The following is a 23,701-nucleotide window of genomic DNA, read 5'->3' on the forward strand; positions in this document are numbered from 1 at the left end:
CTTAAATTAAGCCTTTGTCCTGAGTCAGCTATAGTTTGTTGTATTTTAATTCACTTTAATTCATCAACTTTTTATTCAGTAATTTAAATGCTCCCCCCCCCACTATCTTATTTTCACCACATACACATTGTGTATCAAATGCAGATCTAGGTTCTGGAGGGAGATTCAGCAATGAATAGCACAAGTTCCCATCCAAGTGGAAATAAGTTAATAAGTTACAAAACGATCCCAACTGCGGTAAGGGCTGTACAGAAATTGACTGTGGGAGCGAAGAATGACTGTGTGTGAGAGCAGAGAATTTATGGAAGGACCACGTGAGAAGAAGACATGAAAGCAGTGAAGGAGCGGGCTGTAAAGGTATTAGGGAACATTGTTTTGAAAAGGGGAATAACAAGTGAAAAGACCTCTCCTTTAGGCAAGACACTCTGCTTGGAGCTGTGGAAACGCGCACACGATTAAGTACAGTTCCGAATTTATATTCTCAACATACACTAGACCTTTAACGAGGTGACAGTAAGACGTGACTGTGTTCACTGTTTCCTATTTGAAATTCGGCTTATGGAAGTAAGATGTGATTATGTGCAATCTAAGTGCTGGACATCGTGGTTAACTGCGACTGAAAAGATTAAAGGGTGGGAGCGAGCTTCGGGTCGTAGGGAGAGGAAAGACGAAAATACCAAAGACTGAGAAGAACCTGTAAATATGTGTAGAGGTAAAAAAAAGAAGAAAGGATAATAGCTTCACAGACACATATAAATGCAAATTGTGTGAGACATATAGTTCATTATGTCTGCATCTATATATTGTGCTTCTCTCTGTCTCTGTCTCTCTCTTTCACACATACATATCTCTGTGTATGTGTAATAGAACCAAAAGGCAAACAGCTACACTGATGCCCCAGTTACAGCAAATTCAAACTTAAAGTTTGGAAGTCATTCTTTGAATTAAAAGAATTCACTTCAGAAACCCTTGATGAGTGCGAAACATATCGCCATAGCAGAACTTAATGAAATAGCTTCTCAGGAAGTAAATTAAATTCTGGAAACACTATTATTTTCAGAACAATCACCATTATTGGCAGAGTCGTTTCTAATTAGCCCAAACTTTACAGACTTCTCCTCTACCCAAATTACTAACAACCTCAAAATTGAATTTTTTCTCAATTGATGAACTTGTAATTTGTGTCTGATTTTCCTATTTTTAGCCATCATGATTCTGACCAGCTCTATGCTACTCATAAATCAACTATCTTTAGGGGAAGAAACATTAATTTTAATGATTGTTCTGGTAATCACAATTTTACATTACTTTTCAAAAATCACACTTTCCTAAATTCACCTTATGCCTAAAAAATGTTTGAAGAAATAACCGCTTTCGGATTCTCCTCATATTCCTGAATAATTGCTTGTTTAAAAGAAATGACTAAAAAAGTAATCCCAGCGTCATTACTGAAGTTGTCACAGAGAAGCTAGTGTAGGCGCCTAAATTGGAAGTCTTCAGGACGGAGGGCAAGGGGCAGATCTGTGTCTCATCTCATTTCAAAATCAAGTCTGAACTGCTGACACCTGGTTACTAATGTTCCTTTTTCTAAAAGAGAATAAAAAATCTACACTTAATCAGAAAGCCCTGGTGTCTGGTAATTTAACTAAATGATGCCTTCATTTCTTTACTTTTGAACAGTGTTTCTTGTGCGTAGTTGAGGCTTTGCCTTCTAGAAAACCGTTATTTTTCTTTGCATGCATATTTGATGCTGAACTCACAATTTCTAGTCTACAGTTTGTAGTTATATATTCATTTTTAACATCTACTAATATCATGTATATTCTGTGCTTCTTCAAGGAGTTTTTTTAATTTTGATTTTTTTACTATAAGATTATCTTTTTATTTTTATTAATTACAGATTATTCACTATGCATCCCACCATTAGCTTCATCCCTTTTCACCTCCCAATCCTACCCTCCCTCTCTCTTCTCCGCCCATACCTCTCCCTCAGTCCTCTCATTGGGGAGTTTCTCTCCTCCCCTTCCATCTGATCCTAGTCTATCAGGTTCAGGTCTCATCAGGAGTGGCTGCATTGTCTTCCTCTGTGGCTTGGTAAGGCTGCTTCCTCCTCAGGGGGAGGTGATCAAAGAGCCAGCCACTAGTTCATGTCAGAGACAGTCCCTGTTCCCTTTACTAGGAAACCCTCTTGGACTCTGAGCTGCCATGGGCAACATCTGAGTAGCGGTTCTAGGTTATCTCCATGCATTGTCCTTATTTGGAGTATTTGTCGCAGAAAAGACCTCTGGACACAGATTTATTTGGTTCTGTTGATCTCCTTGTGGAGCTCTCTTCAAGGTGTTTTTAAGTATTCTAAAGAAAGAAACATATACACCAATTGTTTTCTTCTGTCTCTAATTTTACACACACACACACACACACACACACACACACACACCTCACCCCCAGGATGCAGTAAGTACTATATCTACAATGTATGCAACTAATTATTAAGCATCAAATCTGATCCTGATATATTCTAGGCTATTTCACTTTCTGGAATATTCCAGACTATATCAATTTCCTGTCACCAAGTAGTGCTTATGTTGAATTTTTAAATAGATGGAATTTCAAAACTGTATGCCAAATATAAGAAAATATGATAATATTCCACTTCTAGGTAGAGGGCTAGAGTTTCTGACTATTGCCCTGCCTCTTCTTGCCCAGATTTCTGTCATCAAAATATGGCTTTATTTATTGGTTCTGATACCACAGGCCTGAAACCTCAAATACTCAGGAAGCTGGAGCAAGATGACAAATTCATGGCCAGCCTGAACTAGGCACTGAGTTCAAGAACAGCCTGGGTAACTCAGTGAGACCTTATCTCAAAATGAAATAGGAGACTGCTGAGGCTGCCTCTACTGCTCATTGATTAAGAGTGCTTGCTCCGCTTCCAGAAAGGATTCACTTTTGGTTTCCAGCACCCCAGCAGGCCACTCACAAACATCTGTAACTCCAGCTCCTGGGGAGCCTTCTGTAATTATGTCCCCTTCTGTAATTATTCTGGCGTGACCAGTGTTTCCAAGATCATCAGTGATCATCATTAGTTGGTTGAGATATATGTGAAGCGTTTGGACTGCTGGTGGATCTCAGTGGCCCTTGCAATGTGACAGCATTTTCTGTCTTTGGGGTTTCCACTTCCAGCAGCACCAAGAACCATAGTCACACAGAGGCATGGGAAGGATGACTCTTACTTGTCATCATGCTTTTGTCCGGTCACTTTTGTTCCTTTCATGTCAGCATTCAGCATGGACTTGAATAGGGCTCTTCAGGATTGGATAGTGTGTATCTCTTCTATCTCCAAGCTGTTCCATAATTCAGTAATAACAAAACAGCAACATTACCAGCCATGAGGTTTATATTTAGGAACAGGGACAATCACCTGACTCTTCTTACCAACCCTCTGTCATCTTCGCACACAAAATATTTTTCTGCTTTAAAAATAAGTAGTTTTATATATTTATAGTTTATTAGCATATACCAAAATGAAAATTCCAAATTAAAAGAGAGAAACAGAGAAAGCAAACTTTCAACCCATATGCTGCTTGTGGTAAACATTACCTGTGAATCTAAGGAGCTCTAAGAAATGTAACTGCTGGGTTGCATTACAAAGCAGCGCCTCTCCACCCCCACTCATCTTGCTTGTTGTCTCAGGATTCTGATGTCACTTTCAGAGTCTGATTGTGAGATAATGGATCAGGGCTGCATCAGTGACCCCTGGATCATTTGGGTTCTTATTTAACTCTGTCCCTTCGACATTTGAGTTTCACCTTTTTTTCTTGTTTTCTTTCTCTTTGTCTCCTCCAGAATGTTAAGGACTATTTTGAATGCAGCTTGAGTAAATCTTACAGTTCGTCCAGTTATACCCTGGGGATTGACCTCTGGAGAGGCAGAAGGTGCTGTTCGGGAAACTTACAGCTGCCACCATTGTCCCAGAGACAGAGTGAAAGGGCAAGGACCCCCGAGGGAGATGGCATTTCCAGGCCAACCACGCTACCTTTGACAACGCTCCCCAGCATCGCCATAACAACTGTGAGCCAGGAGTGGTGAGTAGCCTCAAAGCCAAAGCCAATTCTAAATCTTATCTTCCAGTTATTTCAGATACTATTGTGTTTGCAAAACAGCCGTTGACGTCTGTGGAATAAACAAGACTGTTGACTTCTTGGGAGTTTCTTTCCCTTGGGTGGCAGGGTAAAAGCTCTTAAACAATGACAAGAGCATCTGCTTCTTAAAATGGGAAGGATTGTGCCTTACACAGAGCCCACTGAGGAGAGACTGGGATTCATCTGCAACACTGTTAAGCATAAAGCAGGCGCACAAACTATGATCTATTTCATTGAAAATCTATTCAGTGTGTATTGATGCCTTTTAATTCAGAAGAGCAAAATTGTATTCTAGAATGCTACTGGATTATTCCTTAAATGTATCTCCTGCTCTACTCCATACAGACACCTAGCTTTTAAAGTTAGAATCCAAGTTTACAGATCTCAGGATTTATTTTGATATAAAACTCTCCCTCATGAATCAAAATAAAAATAAGAGTTTTGCTTTGAGCACTGGGGTGAGGGCTCAGGGGCTACAGTGCTTGTATTCTCAAGCTTGGGAACTTGAATTTCATCACCAGGACTCACATTTTTTTTTTTAAATGCTAAGTATGGTGGCATTGGGATAAGCAGAGACACTGGGATAAGCAGAGACAGGAGGAACTCTGGGTTAAATTGGCCTGGTGAGCTACAGATGAATGAGATACTCCTATCTCGCAGAATTGAAAAGGTCCTGAGGATGACAGCAGACATTTTCTTCTTGCCCCCAGAGGCACTCCATATATGAGCATCTGCACATACAAACACACACACTTGCATACACCTACATGCATTAAAAGAAAGAGATATGTGTCAAGAGCAGCCGTTTTACTGTATTTGTGGAAAAGCCTATTTTAAACTTGTGTTGAAATGGTGACCAAGAAAATTAAATCATAGAACCCTGGATAGAATTGTGCCAGAAATTCCCTTTATATATATATGTTTTAGCATGTACTTAGTCATTAATCTTTTTTATTTCAAGTCTTTTCCAATAATGAATTGTTTATTTAAAATGGAGAGTTTGATTAAAATAAAAATGTACCAATTTACATAATTTAAAGTTATAATAATGTACTACTTTTAAAGTAATTTATTACGGAGAACGACTGAGTACAACTAATTATTGCATGACATCATTCTAATAAATCATTAAATTCTGTGACTTCTTCTGGTGTGCATTTACCCTCACAGCATGCTGAGCTCTGCCGATGTAGGGAATCTTTGTTCGGTGGTTAATCTAGTAAGAATTAGATTCTTGAAACTTCAGGTGTCACAGCTTGGTGGCATGAAAGTGTTCACAGATTTGTGTGTGGCAGAAAAAGCACTCTGGCATTGTGGGGAAGGTGAGTTTAAACTTGTAAAATCACAGGGGTCCATCTCTTCCTCACCTGAGGTCACATCATAGCCATCACTGTGATAGCTGTTCCCTGAGAACTGTAGAGGACTTGTGTCCCCATAGTTTTCTTAGGCGCATACCTCAGGTTCTAATCATGTTTGTGCTTCTGCATAACTGAAAATTAAGAATCCTGAAGCTTTCCAGATTTACTTTACAGTAACTTGACATTGTGTACTTAGTGTTACCCATGAAAGTGCTTCCGTGTCATCCAACAAGGATGCATTTCCTGAACTATCTAGCTTCCCTTTATCATCCCAGAGTCTTCCTCAGAAGCCCTCCAAGGTCATCCACCACCAGGCGATGACCGGCAGCTGTGAGTGGTTGTCTATATAGCATTTATCAGTTTGAATAACAGGGTGAATAAAAAGTACCGTATAAAATAAATTTAAGTTAGAAAATTTAACTTCTTAGAAGTTTCAAAATTTGACTTTTAGTTTTTGGGGAATGCTAACTTATCTCCCCAAGTTCAATAGTTTTGTTTATAACAACAAAAAGAGATATAAGACATACCACATAGGCTATTGAAAAAATTAGATTGGTTACTCAATAAGACACTTAGCTTAGGAAAACGTTTTTTTTTTTTTAGGTAGCCAGCAAAGTTTAGTTTCTCTCCTCTTGATCACTAGTCAATAAAAGCTTTTGAAAAATTGTAACCACGTGTGGCTTGAACATGAAGTGTGCCCCCCTGTAGACTGATGTGTCTGAACACTTGGTCCCCAGTTGGTAGTGCTGTTTATGAAGACTGTGGGGACTTTGGGAGCTTTACCTTGTCTGGGGGAAGTGCATGGCTGGAGTCAGGCCTTGATGTTTGCAGCCCAGTGACTCTTCCTGTACATGATGTATGTGCTTCCTAGCTGTAGAGGCAATGCAATGTGACAAGATGTCTCCTGATTCTGCCACCACTTCCCAGTCCCACGATGGATTCCATCCTTTCTTCAACTGTAAGCCAGAAGACACCCTTCTTCCCTTAAGCTGATTCTTTTTTTAACTATCTGGTCACAATGAAACAAGAAGCTAGTACAGAAGTAAAAACAAAAAACAAAAAACAAAAAAAAAAAAACAAGAATTGGGATAGTTGCTGTGGTAACCCTGACCATTTGATTTGCAAAATAAACACAGAGAACTTAGAATCATGGGCTGGTGAAGCCCTGGGATACTGTAAGCAGAACTTAGTGGTCATTCTGGTAGGGTTTCAGAGGACCAGAATGCCTAGAGAAGTGTAGACAGTGAAGGTCCATCTCATGAGGCTTCAGAAGGAAACAGACTCTACAGGAAAATGGGAAATGGGCTGAGGCCCTTAAATCCTATTATATTCTGGCAAAGAATATGACAGTGTTCTCCTTGTGTTCTGAGAACTCAAGTGAGGCTAAACTCAAAAGTAATGGACTTTATGTAGGGTTGAGGCACTATAGACTTTTCCCTGACTGTGTTGGCATGTTTAATGCTGTTGTCCTTGTTCAGCTCAATTTTGGGCAGTCATGTTGGTGAGACTTTATCAGTGTAGCTTCTCACACAGAACTAAAGACAACTGAGGAAAGCTTGAAGAAGAAGAGGTGGTCTTCCCAGGCAAGATTAGACTGATTTGTGTCAGTGTCAGATTGTCAGCCCTGAAAATATACAAGCAAATAGCATTAGCAGACTTAGCAGGTTATATTCAGGAATATTTTTATATACATAAACATACATGCTTGCAATAACAATTAAGAAGAGTCTGAATTTGAAGGAGAGTGAGAAAGGGCATCTTGGAAGGTTTGGAGGGAGGAAAGGAAAGAGAGAAATGTTCTAGTTATATTATAAACTCAAAATAAAAAATAAGAGAAAATAATGGCTTAATAAATTTGATGCCGGATGATGACATTTCAAGACAGGACAATAGTCAGGCTATGTGAAAGTTACTGTTGACTGCTCTTCTGGTGTATAGCAAAAGAAAGAAACAAGGGAGCAGAAAGATGTTTACATGTGCCTTTCCATAGGGAAAGGTATGAATTCAAAGTTGCAGACAAGACAGCTGGGAAAGCAGCTGTAATTGTTAAAGAGATTAGCACCATTTAAAAAGAAACTAATGTGTTTTACACGGAGGAAACAGGAAAGATTCCTTGAAAGCAAGACCCTGCTCACCCAAGAGAATGTACCACAGGTTTGCCCACAGGCCAATGTGGGGGCAGCTTCTTAATTGAGGTTCTCTCTTCCCAAATGACCCTACCTTGTGTCAAGCTGATATGAAACTAGCCAGGACAGAGTTATTTGTAATCTCAGAAGAGACTTGGCTCTTGGACAGTATTGGGACTATTAAAGACTATGGAACTTCTGATGTTGGAATGAATGCATTTTGCATCATGAGATGTCCATGAGCCTATGGGTCCAGGGGTGGAACAGTCTAGTCTAAATGTGCAGAGTACCCTTCATGTGGTTTTAAACACTTGGTCCCAAACACTTGGACACTGTTTGGGAAGGTTGTTTAACCTTTAGGAAGCACAGGCTCATTGGAGAAAGTGGGTCACTGGGGCAGGCTTTGGGGGTTTTGTAACATGGCCCCATTTTCCATTCAGCCTGAGCTTCCTGACTGCAGATACAATGTGCTGAGCCATCTCCAGCTCCTATCTACCATCTTGGCTTGTCTGCCATGATTTCCTGAACCCCCTTCGTAAACACCTTCTTAACTTGCTTCTTGTTAGATATTTGTTCACAGCAATGAAAAAGTAATTACTACACCGTGTCTCAAGGATCGCTAGCTTATGCCGTAGTAGAGAGAGAAATGGATCTGAAAATTATACGCTGTTTGTTTTCCGCAGTCACCTAATGCATGGGACTAATTTATTTATAGCACGCTTATTTTCTTTTTAATTAAGTATCTTCTTTATAAAGTAAAAGAAAATTCAATTATTAGCCTTAAATTTATTTTTAAATTTATTTATAGCAGAGCACTTGATAAATAAAAGACTGTAGATGCATTCTTTGAAAAGAGTCTGTTGGGATATTGATAGCTGGAGACCGATGGGATTTCTAGCAGAGGACTCTGACTGGAGCACTTGATTAGAAATGAGCCAGTAAGGCTCCAGCTAATATTATTGCCAAGGCTTGCCGAGAGTTCACTAGGTAAGGAAGACAGCCTTGCACCATGTGTGAAAAACAATTATACTTACCTCTCAGAGTACTGGGAATATGGCATCAAGTCCATGTCTAGACCAGCTGTCAGCTAGTATTTGTCGTAAAGTGCCAGGCAGTAAATATTTTCAGTGTTCTGAGTCTCAAGGTTTGTTATAACTGTTCAACACTGCTGTTTTGTCGAAGTAGCTGCAGACAACAGCGTGTAAACGAACAAGTGCGCGGCGCTCCAATAAAACTGTTTATAGAAATAGGTGGTGCCATAGATTGGCTTCCATTCAGTTTGCTGATGCCTGTTCTGAACCAAGGGTCTTGAGGACATGATTCCCAGTGCTGTAATTGCTTCAGCAACAATCCAAGGACAGAAACGGACCTTGAATTTCTTACCCATGTGCTAAATTAGTCATAAAGGTGGGCCTGTGCGTGTCATACAGGGTCAATTCCAGAGAAAGAGCGTCAAGATAAATATGAAAAACTAATTCATATATAACCCCTCTGGATGAGAGGCGGGGTAGCTGGCCAAAAGCCTGGGATACAAAGAGGTTTTACTTATCAAGGAGAAAGACAGAGTTGGAAGTTTCCTGCTGTGGTTTGGATGGGAAATATCCCTCATTAGGCTCCTGTGTTTGAACGCTTTGGCCCCAAGAGGCTGGTGCTGTTTGAGAAAGATGTGGAATGTGTAGCAGAAGCTTTGGTGAAGGAGCTATGTCAGTGGGATAGGCTTTGAGGGAGGCTTTGTAGCCTGGCCCCATTCCTGGTCTCTCCTCTGTGCAGACAAAATATAGCTGCTCTGCTCCCTGTCTCTCAGGCCAGCTTCATGATCGACTCCCATGCCTTTCCTACCAAGATGGACTATAGTGCTAGTTCTAGAACTTCTATAATATTAGCCAAAGTGAACTCTTTCCTCCTCTGCGTTGCTTTGCCAGGGTGTAGCGGTAAAGGTAGCTAGTACATCATCTAAAGTCCAGTTTTGGAAGGTGACTTCCATCTTCTTGCCTTCTTTCTTCAAATGAACCAACAGTGGGCTAACACTTCCTACTTTTCAGAGCTGTGGCGATAATCACAGAAAATATTCATGTGTATACCGCACAGTAGGTGGCAATTAATGAGTGTTTTCATGCCATTATTATTGTCATGCCATATGTAAACTGTAGATGGAATTCCCACTCAGTAGCAGGGAATATTAGATTTGAGGTGCCCTCTACACCCTACATAAATAGGGTTACTCTATATAGCCTGGGTGGGACACTCCAGTGGAGAAAACTTGGACTCTGCACTGCCAGTTTTTCCCTCCAGAAATACCAACAAATATTCAATCACTTCTCACTGGATGTCAAAGGAGAGGTAGAAGGAGGCCAGGATATAACACTGTGGGCATTACTGACCCCAAAAAGGGACAGGTAGAGAAACAGAAGGATATCCTCTTAATTGCCCCAACTTTTAACCCTTTCATCTTTCATTTAACATCACGACAGGAGTACAGTCCCTCCTCAAAAGAATTGCCAGGATTTCAGCAGGACCTTACTGCCAGGTCCATTAGACCATTCTCAGCACCAACTAATTTTTTTTTAAATGCAACAAAAGCATTTTTCCTTCCTTGTAGCAAAAGTTCAATCATCTTATCACCTTATGTCTTTTCTTCTGCGAGTGAATTTCAGTTAGTTAGTTAATTAGTTTATGTTTAAGGATCAAAGAGTTTATTTTGGCTGTAACTCCATGATGAGTCACATCATGGAGGCATGGCAACAAGTGGCAGACAGGCTGACAGGATCAGGAGGCAGAGCACTCTCCTCTTCAAACAGGCACAAGGAGCAGAATGAGCAAACTGATGGTGAGAGGAGACTCAAACACCCAAGCCAACTGTGACAAGCTCTCTCCAGCAAGGCCACACCCCCTAAACCAACCGTGCCACCAACTGGGGAAAGTGTTAAAATATTTTGGCCTAAAAAAGACATTCTCGTTCAAACCCATATAAATATTAAGACTATCACTCAAAAACGTACTTTCACAAAAATTTTTTAAAAAAGCAATTTCACAAATTACTTTTAAGCAAGGTATTATTCATATTTGTTATTTGTTTTTCCTTTTCTTTTGAAAGTAGATTTTTTTCTTACACACACACACACACACACACACACACACATCAATTACATTTTTCCCCTCCCTCTACTCCTTCTAGTTCCTCCCCACTTCCCCTCCCACCTGGATCCACTCCCTTTCTGTCTCTCATTAGAAAACAGTATGGCATCTAAGGGATAGTAAAAATAAGATAACAATAGCTAAGATTAGATGAAACAAAGCTAGCACATTAGTATAGGACAAAACAAACAAAGGGAAGGAAACGAGCAAAATGGAAGGCACAAAAAACAGGGATCCATTTTTTTGCACACGCAAGAATTCCGTTAAAACACTAAACGGGAAACCATTGTATGTATGTGCGAGAGAGAGAGAGAGAGAGAGAGAGAGAGAGAGGAATGAGAGAGAGAGAGAGAGCGCACAGTGCACGCAAAGGATCTATAGGATTAAAAATAGAAGAAAATACATAAGTAAAATAAAATGAAAATAAGAATAAACAAAGGAAAAGATTTGACATGACATTATGAGACATGGAAACTTCAGAGATGTCATTGAGTTCGTTTTCCATTGGCCATCTCCTGCTGGGCATGCAGCTTACCCTTAAGAGTGGTTTGCTTGCCCAGTGAGATTCTGTTGGAGGAAACTAAATTTTTGTTTATCCATGGTTATCAATTGGAGATAGCTTCTGGGTTAGGGGTGGGGGCATGCAGCCACTTCTTTTCAGCTCTAGGACCCCATCTGGTGCAGACACAGGCAGGCCCTGTGCATGCTGCCTCAGCCTCGGGGAGTTCATATGTGCATAGAACATGTTGACTTAAAAGGCCTTGTTTTCTTGGTGTTTTCCATTCCCTCTGGCTCATACACTGACTCCTCTTCCTTGGGGTTCCCTGAACCTGAGGAGAAGGATTTGATGGAGATTGTGGATGTACCAAGGTCTTTTTATAGGAAAGAGTTCTAGAATCCCCAAAAGATTTTCAATAGCATACAAAAGAAAAACACCAAAGGAAGAGACAGAGCAAGAATAGTTAACCTGTGAGATCAGCCCTCACAATTCAGGAACAAGGAGATCCAATCATGACAAGCAAAGTGACTGTGTTCCCTCAAGTAGAATAAGGGCAGAAGTAGGACTGAAATCCGTTAATCTGAAGACAATTAATGACTTCATACTACGCACTCTAGGCTCTATGAATCTAGCGGTCTTGATTCCAGGCCATATTTGCTACTGAGCTGTGTGTTTTGCTTGTTGGTTCTGGGGAGAGTCCCCGGAAAAGCCACCACTGTGTGTGCATCAGAGACCAGCTTTACCGCAGTGTCCCATCTCTTTCCTCCTTCTAGATTTTGAAAATTAAGTTAAATTAAACTGTTTTCTTTACTGTTGTTAAGTCAGTCTTGGACTCAGTCTGAAGCCTGGGTTGGGCTCGTGCTCAGTCCTCTTTTCTCAGGATCCCCAGGCCGCTGTTATTTCAGGCCTGCATTCTGCTGGCTTCTTCTTCAGTACTAGATGGGACTACAGGCTGTAATAGCCCTGTAGAGTGTGCCCGTTCTTGTGGGTCCACACATGGTGTCTTACCTAGAACCGTTCATTCAGCTTCTAACCAGTCAAAACTCTAACCAGCCAGCCATTAGTCTAAATATTAGTGTCTTGAGGACACTTCTAACAGTGGTTTTTAGAGCTGCTCAGTGATGCATTAGCAACTCATTTTTAGCTTGCATACCAAGTTGACTCATCCACAAACAAACCTATTTATTTATTTATTTATTTATTTATTTTACTTCTTTTTCAGCAGGAAACCTGAAACAGTCCATAAGTTAGTGAAAAGGTGTGAAATAAGGAAAAACAGTTGTAATAGTGACACATGGCAAGGGGGTCAGGGATGTGTGCTATATTTATTCTGTTTCCTGATACCTTGCAAGCCGCTGAATTTTTTTGACTCAGCCATATCACCTCCATGTTTTGTTAACTTGTTGCTGGAGTCACCTGACTAGGATTTGGCGATTCTGGTAGGATCCGTGGTATGTTGGTAAAAGTTCTATAGTTACCTCTAAAAATATTACCCTAGTTCATATCTCTTGCTGAGCTCTGTATTGTAAATATTTCTACAATGACTAATGCAAGCGGGCATACTATCAAAGGATGCGGGACTAGGAATAGATGTGCTGGTGCAGACAGCCTCCTGCACATCACTGGGCTAAAGTAGCAATGTATTCTGTGATACAGATGTCATAGCCTTGTTCTGGAGCACTAAAAGTGTATACTGTGTAGAGCATATTTTGGGCTCTACTTATCATTAACATTTCTCTGTATCATCTATCCCATGGGTCATTTTGATACTTTATTAGGTTATATGCAGCTTCTCAAGTTTTAAAACACCTACCAAATACCATGGCTCATTTTCAGAGAGGGACAACTAATAACTAATATTTTACTTTGAAAAAAAGATATGTCAGGGTGCTCACATTAAAACTCCACCTGTAAAATATTCCACCTGTAAGAAAGCTCTGGCTGTCTCTGGATTCTGCTTCATCCAGTGTAATTAACATGCCCTTCTCAATATAGTGAAGTAGTGTGATGTTCTGAAGGGTGTCTAAGTCATTCAAGGGTCTTCTGATAGCATTATGACAGACAGCAGGATAATTAGCCCAGCCTCAAGGCAAGATGGTGAATGTCCATTGCTGTCTGCCCCTGTGAGTGAGAACTTACTCTAGACTCCTTTCTGGTAAGAATGAAAGAGTAAACAGTGGTGGGTGTTCAATGGTGACATGCTGGTAGTCAAGACCGAATTAATCTCTCATAGATCACATACAGTACAGCAGCATTAACCGAAGTGACAGCTTAGTTGGCTTGGGATAGGTTAACTTAATTGCAATTTCCTCCCTTCCTCCATTTCTTTTTTCCTTCCTTCCATCCCTACCTCCTTCCTTCTTTCTTTCCCCATTTCTTCTTTCCTCCTCTTTGCGCCCCCTTCTCTTTTTCTTTGAACAAAAGGGATTAAACCTAGGGTCTTATGCATGCTAATCAAGTGCTCTATTCCTGCATTACATCCCTAACTAGTTTATTGCAATATTCCATGGTCCACTCTGTTTTTTGCAGAGTGGTGCATTAAATAGGATTATACTAAGGACCACCAGTCCTGTGACAGTTGTATTATACTTGTTCTATGTTTAAATGTGTTTAAACACACAAGTGCTTATTATTGCTTCTTAATTGTTTATTGTGTTAACATAGTGACATGCTGCGCAGGTTTGCAGCCTCGAGTATTATGCTGGAGCATATGATTTATGTGTACAGTAGGATATACCACCCCAGTCTGCAGTGCAGAACTGCAAGATGGTGAATGTCTGCCCATATACCGTGCTATGAACCACTGTCATAAATGTCGTGGCTTGAAAATTTCTGCTTCATTCTAAGCGCCCTGTGTGTTACAGTCCTTCTGTTCATCTCTCTTCAGTGGGTATGTGCTATTTACTACCAACCTCTGCTGTTCACAGACTGTCAGATTGTCCTCTTCCTACCATTATCTTGAGTGACCCAAGTATTCCTCCAGCTTCACTGTTTTAATAAGGGGACTATCTTCTGGGGTTCCTTAGGATTAGCGGCACTGCAAGGTTTTCTGCCTTATGGAATGGGCCCTTCTTACATGCATGCTCATTTGAGACTCTAGAGCCCTCATGGAGTGCATCATTTGCTACTGTGATCCCGGCATCTCTACATGCAGACCTTTCTTTTGCCTAAGTTTTGGGGGGTTATGCCAACAGCCTATTATACCCCTTCCCCTGAGATTCTAAATCCTGTATCACTGGGAAGTTTCACTGCAGTAAAAACATACCAAAATATATCTTTCCACTCATGCCCCTCTTGGTCTGGCTCTCCCAGGAACCACTACCGATTACCAAGGCTAGCTTCTTATTCAGACTCTAGGTCGGAAACCTGTCATTTCCCTCTTGCTTAATCTGGCCTAGCATTTCCTGAGTCAAGCTGTACTGAGATTTGACCGTAGTTATGAGTCATAAGAGATGATGATGTAAATCCTAAGAAGGGCAAGAAATGTCATCCAAGGTACTTGCATCACTTGAGCCCTGAATAATACTCTCTGTATGTATGTGTGTGTGTGTGTGTGTGTGTGTGTGTGTGTGTATTTCTAACTCTCTTCTACTAAGTGAGAATTCACTACTTCTTTAGGCACATAGGACTCAAGGCAACCTCAGGGTTCTAGCTTTGTAACTGTTTGTCTTCACAGACATCCCATCCAATGATCAGGTCTTCTTCCCTACCACAGACAGGAAACCTGCCCAAACTGAGATTCAGGCTCCCTGAAGCCCTGCTCAGAACCAGCTTCTACCCCTGCTCTCTTGCTGTAGTTACCATCCACCTACAGGAGAGAATGTTCCATTTAAATCCTAATGAGGGTGTCCTCTCACTCTTACTTTGCTTTAATTTCTTGATTAATATCTTTAACAGGTCATTGTTTCTGAATCCATGGTGCTTAGCGACTGCCAGCCAATCCCTCCATTCTTTCACTTGTTATTTTTTTCCTGTCTTCAAAACAGCCAGGGTATCTTTCCAGTTATTGCATCCCCTTCCATCAATGTCTCACCTCGGGTCACTGTTGTGGAAAGGCAGCAGTATGGACTGGCATTCCCAGGACAGCCAGGAATCTCCTTGTCATCACTGGTGACAGGCTTCTCACCATAAACTATCTGGGAAATGGTAACATTCCAGAACACCCCACCATTAAAGTCAGCATCCTAAGAGCACTTTCTGGTACCAGAGTTCTCCAGAGCATAATTAGAGACAAGGATAATTCTCAAGATCAGCAGTTCTGATCTATGGGTCTTGATCCCTCTGAGGGGTTGAATGACCCTTTCACAGGGGTCACCTAAGACCACCAGAAAACACAGATATTTACACTATGATTCATAATAATAGCAAAACCACAGTTATGGGTTAGCAGTGAAATAATTTTATGGCTGGGGGTCACCACAACATGGGGAACTGTATGAAAGGGCCACAGCATTAGAAAGTGGGTTTAAGTGGGTTTATTGGAGTGTGTTCTAAGATAAAGGAGAGCAGAAAGCAGATTGGAGCAGCAGGAAAACCTGAAGCAAGAGTGCGGTAGAGACTCTTCATTGTGGCCTAGCATTGTAAAGGACAAATTGCATGACAGAGATAGTCCCACACTGGGACAAAGCCTGTATAAGCCATGCCAGCGGGCTATTGGCAGAATCAGCTCTGGTTAGAAACAGGAGGCAAGGCCTCCCAGACAGCTAGCAGGGCATGCCTCTGGAACAGAGATGGAATGTTTGCCATCTTCACCACTCCCAGTAAATAGGGGCTGGCGGTAACACCAGCCAGGGCGACCTGGCTGCACGGATGCTTGTAGCACCCATCGCAACAGTTTATGTAGCTAGCCTACCTGCAAGGATCAGCAAATGATGGAGTTATTCTGTGACCTAGAGGGGAAATGCATTCCTCAGAGCTCTTTGTGAATCCCAAGTGATATCAGTAAAACCAAGGTCCCTTAGGATTCTTAGGGTCATTAACCAACAAACAGAAAGGAGCTTGGATGGCTACTCAGGGTCAATATTATTAGAGTTTAAGAGATTCCAGGTAAGTCGTAAGTCTTAGCAGCTTTCCAGAGAAGGAGAATGGGCAGAAAAAAACAAACAGCTATGCTATATGAGCTGTTTGTATGAATATCCAACACAGGGCAGGGAGCTGAGCTTTAGAGAATGAACAAGGAAACAAAATACCAGAGTATACCTAAGCTATAGCTGGGTTCAGAAAAAGACAAAAAAAAAAAAAAAAAAAAAAAAAAGAGAGAGAGAGAGAGAGAGAGAGAGAGAGAAAATACAACTTGAAGCTTTATTAGTTAGGACTCAAAAAGGAGGTCAGACCACACAAGCTTTTAAGGACTGCTGAACTTGAGAGTGTGGTAGAGGATGGGAATTCTGGGAAGGAAAATGCTAGTGTCTCTTTAAAGGAATAATTATTACACCTATTTCTTTAGCAGGCTTAAAGTGAACACACCTTATCATGGATGTTTCCTTGGCCAGTTAATGGCACTGACCAACTGGAATGTTGGGTCTCCATCCAGACTTAATGGTTCTTTATTTCTGCTCTAACACTAGACCTGAACAGGAACTTTGTGTTAACCTTTTCCTCTTTTCAGTTGAACTACTCTCAATCTCTTTGTCCATAAATCCTTCATGCTTACCCACCATCTGGGATGAGGGACCCTCTTGCAAATGAGACCTCATCTCTGGATCTGTTGCCAAGTCTTAGTCTCTAGATTGATAGTGTCACTCTCCACTGTGACCTTTTGTAGGCTAATTTTTTTCTCTCATTTGGAATAGAATCATAACAAGACAAAATACACAATGTCTCTGTTCTAATATACATTTCTGAAAGGGGAGCAGAAAGAAAGGAAAGAGGGAAGTGATGATCCAAAAGAAACATTGAAAATAAGATTTTGGTTTTTTTATTTTTCTTACTTTTGGTTTAGAAATTAATATTTTATGATCTAGCAAAAAAAAAATATTATTACCTTGGCTCCGGGTATCAGTGTTGTTTGGAAAGAAGCCATTGCCTCTAACACTGACGTTATGGCGAGATCCATGTTATTCCTCTCTGTTTGCATAAACTCTGGGCACACTTCTCCTTCAACACATGAAAAGTGGTGGTGCGTGTTGAAGTGTTGACACTATGAAAACAAACCCATGCGTTTCCATGTAATTTTCGAGGCATTAGGGTTGCTTTGAACGAACCTCATACTCTTTCACCTTATATTCTATCCCCTCATACACAAACTGCTTACTTTAACTTAGGTCTTTTCCTTTACTTTGCAATGGAATGAACTCATTTCCTCCTCCCTAGCTGTTAAATTGCACCCAGAATTCTAAGCTTGAGTTGAACCCCAGTGGAAGCATACATGTCTGGATGCTATGTGGATTAGCAACAGATGGGGCAGTTTTCTGAGGAAAAATGGTGCCTGAGATGTGTCTTCTTCTTGATCCACTGAGTCTCTTTCTTCTAAAGAACTTCTTGCAGTAGTAGATCAGGGTACCTGGGGGGTTGTCTTCATGGCCAGTGTATTAATTTCATTCGGGAAGTTGCTAAGAAAGAAAATCAAGGGGCTGGAGAGATGGCTCAGTGGTTAAGAGCAAAAGACATGGGTTAAATTCCCAGTATCCGCATGGTGACTAACAACCACCTGAAACTCCAGTTCCAGGAGACCTAGCACCCTCTTATGGTCTCTGTGGGCACAGCACACACATGGTGCACAAAAATACATATATGCAAAATACCCATGCACACAAAATAAAAATAAATAAAACCTTAAAAAAGAAAGTGATTGGCATTGTCTCATATCTAAGATGTCCGATCAGAGTAAATGCTCATCTATAGATGAATGGGATAGAAAATAGACACACACAGTGGGCCATTATTCAGCCATAGAGAAAAGTGAAATTCGTACAATGACGTGGATCCAGAAGGGTATGCTAAGGAAGATGAGGTAGGCACAGAAAGATGAGGATTTCATGACCCTTTTCAGGTATGGAAACTAAAACAGGAAAGAATTGACTTGAAAGCAGAATAGTGACAGGGAGGCATGCTGGGGCAGGAAAGTGGAAGAAGGGTAAATTAATATGGTCTATATCTGTAGAAATATAAGAAATAATCCCACATTTGTGCACACGTAATATGTGTTGATAAAAATAATGCACCCAGAATCCCTTGGGTCTTTAAGTGTGTTCTTGTGTGTATATTTTATTTTTATTTTTCCATATTTTAAGAATCCCACCAGGAGCTTCTGAGGGTGTCTAGTGTCTGTAAGTGCTTTTGGAGGGAATATCTTTTCCTTTACCTCTGACACCACCTTACTGGCCCTGGGCCATGCTCCCCAACCAGATCAAATCTTCCTAGCATGGCACAGCCGAGTCACCTAAACTTACTCTCCCAATGGCCTTCCCCATGGTAAACGGGGGATAAATTCCCAGAGTACTGTATAATTAGATACAGTGATTCATAAGATATGGAAATGTATTCTAGGGGTTAAAAGCACAGATTCTGTTGTCAGCTTGTCACTTAATTAAACTAAGATCAGGGTTCTGCTTCTGTGACATAATGAGCACATAATGACACCCACCATTTTTTTTCTTTGACTGCTGTGCTCGATGATGTGAGCAAGGCACTTAGCAAAGTGCCTGACTCACAGTAAGTCACTGTCTAATTTAACCATCACCAGTCACAGGTCCTCACAAGGTCTCGGTGACTAGTGACTGGAGCTACCCCCACAGGGCACAGAGCACTCTCTGCCCTAGAAATTCAGAGAAGCGTCATTAAACACTTCTTGGGTCTTTAGAATCCAGGCTAAAATGTAGGAATTCTTCCCCACTCCCATCCCCACTACAGGTTTACTTAGTCGAAGTTCTAACTTGTTGCTTTCAAATCTTTTTCACCTCTTAATCCCTGATTTTACAGATTCTGGACCAAAAACCAAGTTAAGAGTCCCACACACCCTGCATATATATATATATATATATATAATTTACAGAGCAAGGTAAAAATGTCTTACTGTGCTGGGCGGTAATCCCAGTACTCAGGGAGGCAGAGGCTGGAGGATTTCTGTGGGTTTGAGGCCAGCCCAGTCTACAAAGTGAGTCCAGGACAGCTAAGGCTACACCGAGAAACCCTGTTTTGAAAAACAAAGAAAATCTTATTGTGCTATATTATGCTATATTGTGTAGGCAGCACAATAGCCTCGCAATCTGTGAATGTGTTACCCTCATTCCCATAATAGAGACATGCAGATGTAGTCAGTGGTAAACTGTGATGGACAAATGGCTCTGGATAACACCACACAATGTAATCGCCAACTTCCTTATGAGAGTGCTCAGGAGAGCTGGGGAAATGGATGTGATGGAGAAAGAAAAGTTTTAACTGATGCGAGGTTGTGCGAAGAGCTCAAATGGCTTCTGAATGGCAGAAGAAGGCAGGAGAATGGGTTCTGGCCAAGATCCCTAAAGAAATGTGTGGGGAGGCAAAGAAGCCTTGAGCGAATGTATGAACGGCCACGGCCTGAGTGAAGCGTGAAGAGCAGAGGAAGTCCCGAGTGAACTTGTATTGACAGGGGCACAGCTTTCTCAAAGACCCAACACCTCAGACCCGTGGGAATGCCAAAGCCTTCCCCCCACAGGTGAAGCGCAGAGCATGGTAAAGGCTTCTGCTGGCCTGAGTAGGAATGTTGAGAGTGCACACAAGCACGAGTGTTTACCAAAGATTGACCTTGACCAGTGTGTGCAAAAAGTAGCATCTTCAGCTTCCCAGTCCCTGGTTATTCACAGCCCGAGACGGCTGCCTTTCAGAGACCTCCGGCAGAGGTAAGCTACCCCCTCCCCCTGTGCTGCACAGAATAAACACTGAGGTTCTGGATTATAGCATAGCTGCTGCAACTCCAACAAACATGCTCAGCCGGCCTGACTACAGCTGTTCTGTGGCTGCGTCTGTCTGTGTGCCTGCCCTTTCTTCATTCTCTCGCTGCCCCAGTAAGATTTCTAGGACCATAACGTGGCAGGGATGTGACACTGCTCACCAATTTTGGGGGACTTCTGAAACTCCAAAACTGCCCCACGATACCTGTATTTGTTGTTTTTAAGCTATCAGATTTGTATAGTTTCTCATGCGATGTACTTTTGACGAGTTAACAGAATGTCAATGATGATTGAATTTAATGATTATTTTGTAGAGAAAACTGTTTGGATGATTGGTAATGCTTGAGTGAGTAATGAGAAAAGGTTGTTATTTTTATTCCAGAACATGTATTTTTCTTGCCTTCATTTCAGTACAATCATGAGTTATATTATTAAGAAATACAGGCTTTTTGCTGATTAGTTCATCATTTTTCAGTTATTTTCATTCCTGAGCAATTTCTTTCAAATAATTTCCAGTTAGAGAAATGATTCCAGAGAAGCAGTAGCAACTGAATTGTCACAAAATGTAATTATGCAACAGTTGGATCTATTAATAAATTATTAGTTGATAAGCCATAGTCGCAGTTTTAAGGGACTGTGAAATTCTGATCTCTCAGAAAATTTATCAAACATTTAAACAAATCAGACAAATATATTGCTATTTAAAATGCCCACAAAATTAGTGTCTTAGTTAGGTTTACTGTTGCTGTGTTTAAACACCATGACCAAAGCCACTCGGGGAGAAAAGGGTTATCTGGCTTACACTTCCACAGCTCTGCTCTTCATTGAAGGAAGTCAGGGCAGGAACTTAAATAGGGCATGAACCTAGATAACAGGGCTGATGCAGAGGTGATGGAGGGTGCTGCCTACCGGCTTGCCCAGCCTGCTTTCAGAACCACAGGCCTAGGTGGCCCCACCCATAACGGGCTGGGTCCCCCCCCTACCAATCACTAATTAAGAAAATATCCTATAAGCTTGCCTGCAGCATTTTCTTACGAAGGCATTTTCTTAGTTGAGGCTGCCTCTTTTCTGATAACTCTCAACATAAAACGAGCCAGCACAACTGTTGTCTAGATGCGTAGAACTATAGTTCTAATCTTGGTTCTGCATTTAAAAAAATATGACTTGGGGAGTGGCATGCATGCAGAGGGAGGAGGGAAGGTGGGATTGGGAGGGGAAGAGGGAGGGGCTTATGGGGGGATACAGAATGAATAAAGTGTAACTGATGAAAAATTAAAAAAAAAGATGTCAAGTTGAAAAAAATAAAAATAAAAAGAATATGAGATATTAAGGTGCAATTTTTAAAGTAAAGGAATTCAAATCTCAGACTCAACACAAAACAAGAGCTGAGTCTACAGTGGCCATGGAGTTGCAATTGTGTGTGAACCTTCTCGTCTACGCTCATGTCAAGATTTTCTGCTCTCTTTTTTTAACTGATGTTTTATTTTTAAGTAACTTGGTTGTATATTTCATATGCGGTTTATTTAATTCAGTAAATAAGTTAAAAGAATAAAAACAAAGCTTTTATTATTCTTTTATGGATGTGTATGTACACATGTGTGTTCATGTGTGGGGAGGCATGTGTATATGTGAGCATATATGTGGAAACCACTCTGCATGCCATCCTCAGAAAGGTCTTTCTCCTCCTTGGACACAGAGTCTCTGATTGAACAATTAGTCTAGAAACAAGAACCAGTAAGCCCAAAAGATCCTTCTGCTCAATGGTAGGCTCTTTGACCTCCCCCCACCCCACCCCCCGAGGGAGGAATAGCCTTGCTAGGCCACAGAAGAGAACATCGCAGCCAGTCTTGAAGATACCTGAGAAGCTAGGGTCAGATGGAAGGGGAGGAGGATCTCCCCCATCAGTGGACTTGGAAAGGGGCAGGGAGGAGATGAGGGACAGAGGGTGGGGTTGGGAGGAAATGAGGGAGAGAGCTCCGGATAGGATACAAAGTAAATAATCTATGATTAATATAAAAAATAAATATTAAAAAAATAAAAATAAAAGATCATCCTGCTCTGTGTCCCCAGCCGAGGAGGGAGAAGCACACACTACCATACTTGCTTTATTTGTGGGTCCCTGGGATAAAGGCCAGGCCCTTGTGCTTACAAGACAATCGGTTTACCCACCACACCATTTTCCTGGCCGCTATTCTTCTTTTAAAGGAGTCGGTTCTAGATTTATTAAACTGTCCTCTATCTATCTATCTATCTATCTATCTATCTATCTATCTATCTATCTACCTACCTATTTATTCTGTCACTAAAGTAGCAGCAAGCCAATTCACATTGCTCCAATTCATGTGTACCTTGAAAGGCCTAGAGAAATGTAAGAAAAACAATAATCAAATGGGTTTTTTTTTTTTTCCTGGGCGGAAAAATGAGAGTAGTTTTCTTGTCTTTGTCTTTCCTTCCACCTCAGTCCTACCCTATCTATGCTCAGAAGCCATGTCTGTCTCAGATAACTATTTTTTTTTTTCAGCGTGGCTCATAAGCCTTTCAGGATTGACATGCAATGACCTTTTGATGCTGAGGCCCAAGGCAAACAGTTTTCAGGGAAGTATTTCCCTGGAGTGTAGAGAGTTTATGATATTTGCTCTGATGGGAGGCATGTTTCTGGAGAAAGTATCTTTTTATAGGACAGCATGCTGTCCAAAGAAATGTGTCTGCCTCCTCTTACCTTAAAAGATGGCTACCACAACAGTGGTGTGTTGTTATTACAATATAATACAAGAAGCAGAGTAGCATGGGCACACAGACCTGTGTGTGTGTGTGTGTGTGTGTGTGTGTGTGTGCACAAACAAAGAATTTGAATGGTTACCTGCATAAGCAGAGAAAAGAAGAAGGAGACTGGACATGGCCAGCAGGCCAGACCTGGCCATGAGAGAAGCAGGAACAGAGCAGAGGGGATGGAGAGAGACAGATAGACAGACACATACACACACACATACAGAGAGACAGACAGACAGACACAGACAGAGTAAAAGAGAGAGAATCCATAGCACAGCTGAGCTAGCAGGGTTATAAGGAAAATGAGTAGCAGGTTGCAGTGGGATGAAGGGAGTTTGGGTAGGGGAGGAAGGTCAAAGGGTTGAGACACTGGCATGAATTTTGAAGTGTGTAACAGGTACTTGTGGTACCGAGGGAACGTGAAGGACAATGTGGGCTTTGGCATGTTAGTACCACAGACAGCCACTTGTCCCTTAGGCCAGTGACAAGGGAAATACCTCCCGAGGAAGAATGGCTTTTATCTAGCTCTCTCCTGTAGTCCAGGGCTGCCTTTGGGGTTTGGGGAATTGGAGTTTCTCTTGGCTCTGACAGTACCCAGATTGCACTGTAATACTCATATTTGTGATTTCAGACGAAGCCTGTTCGACGCTGATCGTCTACGACATCAGCTTGCCTCCTCAGCAGGCTTTTATCTTTTCTGTGGTTTAATTAGGAAGCATTTTAGCTGTGTGTTTCTCAAAGCTGGCTCAGGCTTGACTTCTTTAGGGAAGGCCTCCCGACTCTCATTTGAACTTTGTATGCA

At 41.3% G+C, this 23,701-nt stretch overlaps 1 protein-coding gene across 1 annotated transcript in view; it reads left to right on the forward strand.

Moving 5' to 3' along the window:
* The window catches only part of Pde4b (phosphodiesterase 4B), a 511,900-nt gene that overhangs the window by 98,928 nt on the left and 389,271 nt on the right, over window positions 1-23,701 (forward strand). The window contains exon 3 of the mRNA XM_060365982.1: window positions 3,847-4,085. Within this exon, the coding sequence (XP_060221965.1) occupies window positions 3,847-4,085 (239 nt within the window). The remainder of the gene's footprint in view (window positions 1-3,846; window positions 4,086-23,701) is intronic.

This window comes from Meriones unguiculatus, chromosome 12 (assembly GCF_030254825.1).
Source record: "Meriones unguiculatus strain TT.TT164.6M chromosome 12, Bangor_MerUng_6.1, whole genome shotgun sequence".
In the NCBI taxonomy this organism is placed as follows: domain Eukaryota; kingdom Metazoa; phylum Chordata; class Mammalia; order Rodentia; family Muridae; genus Meriones; species Meriones unguiculatus.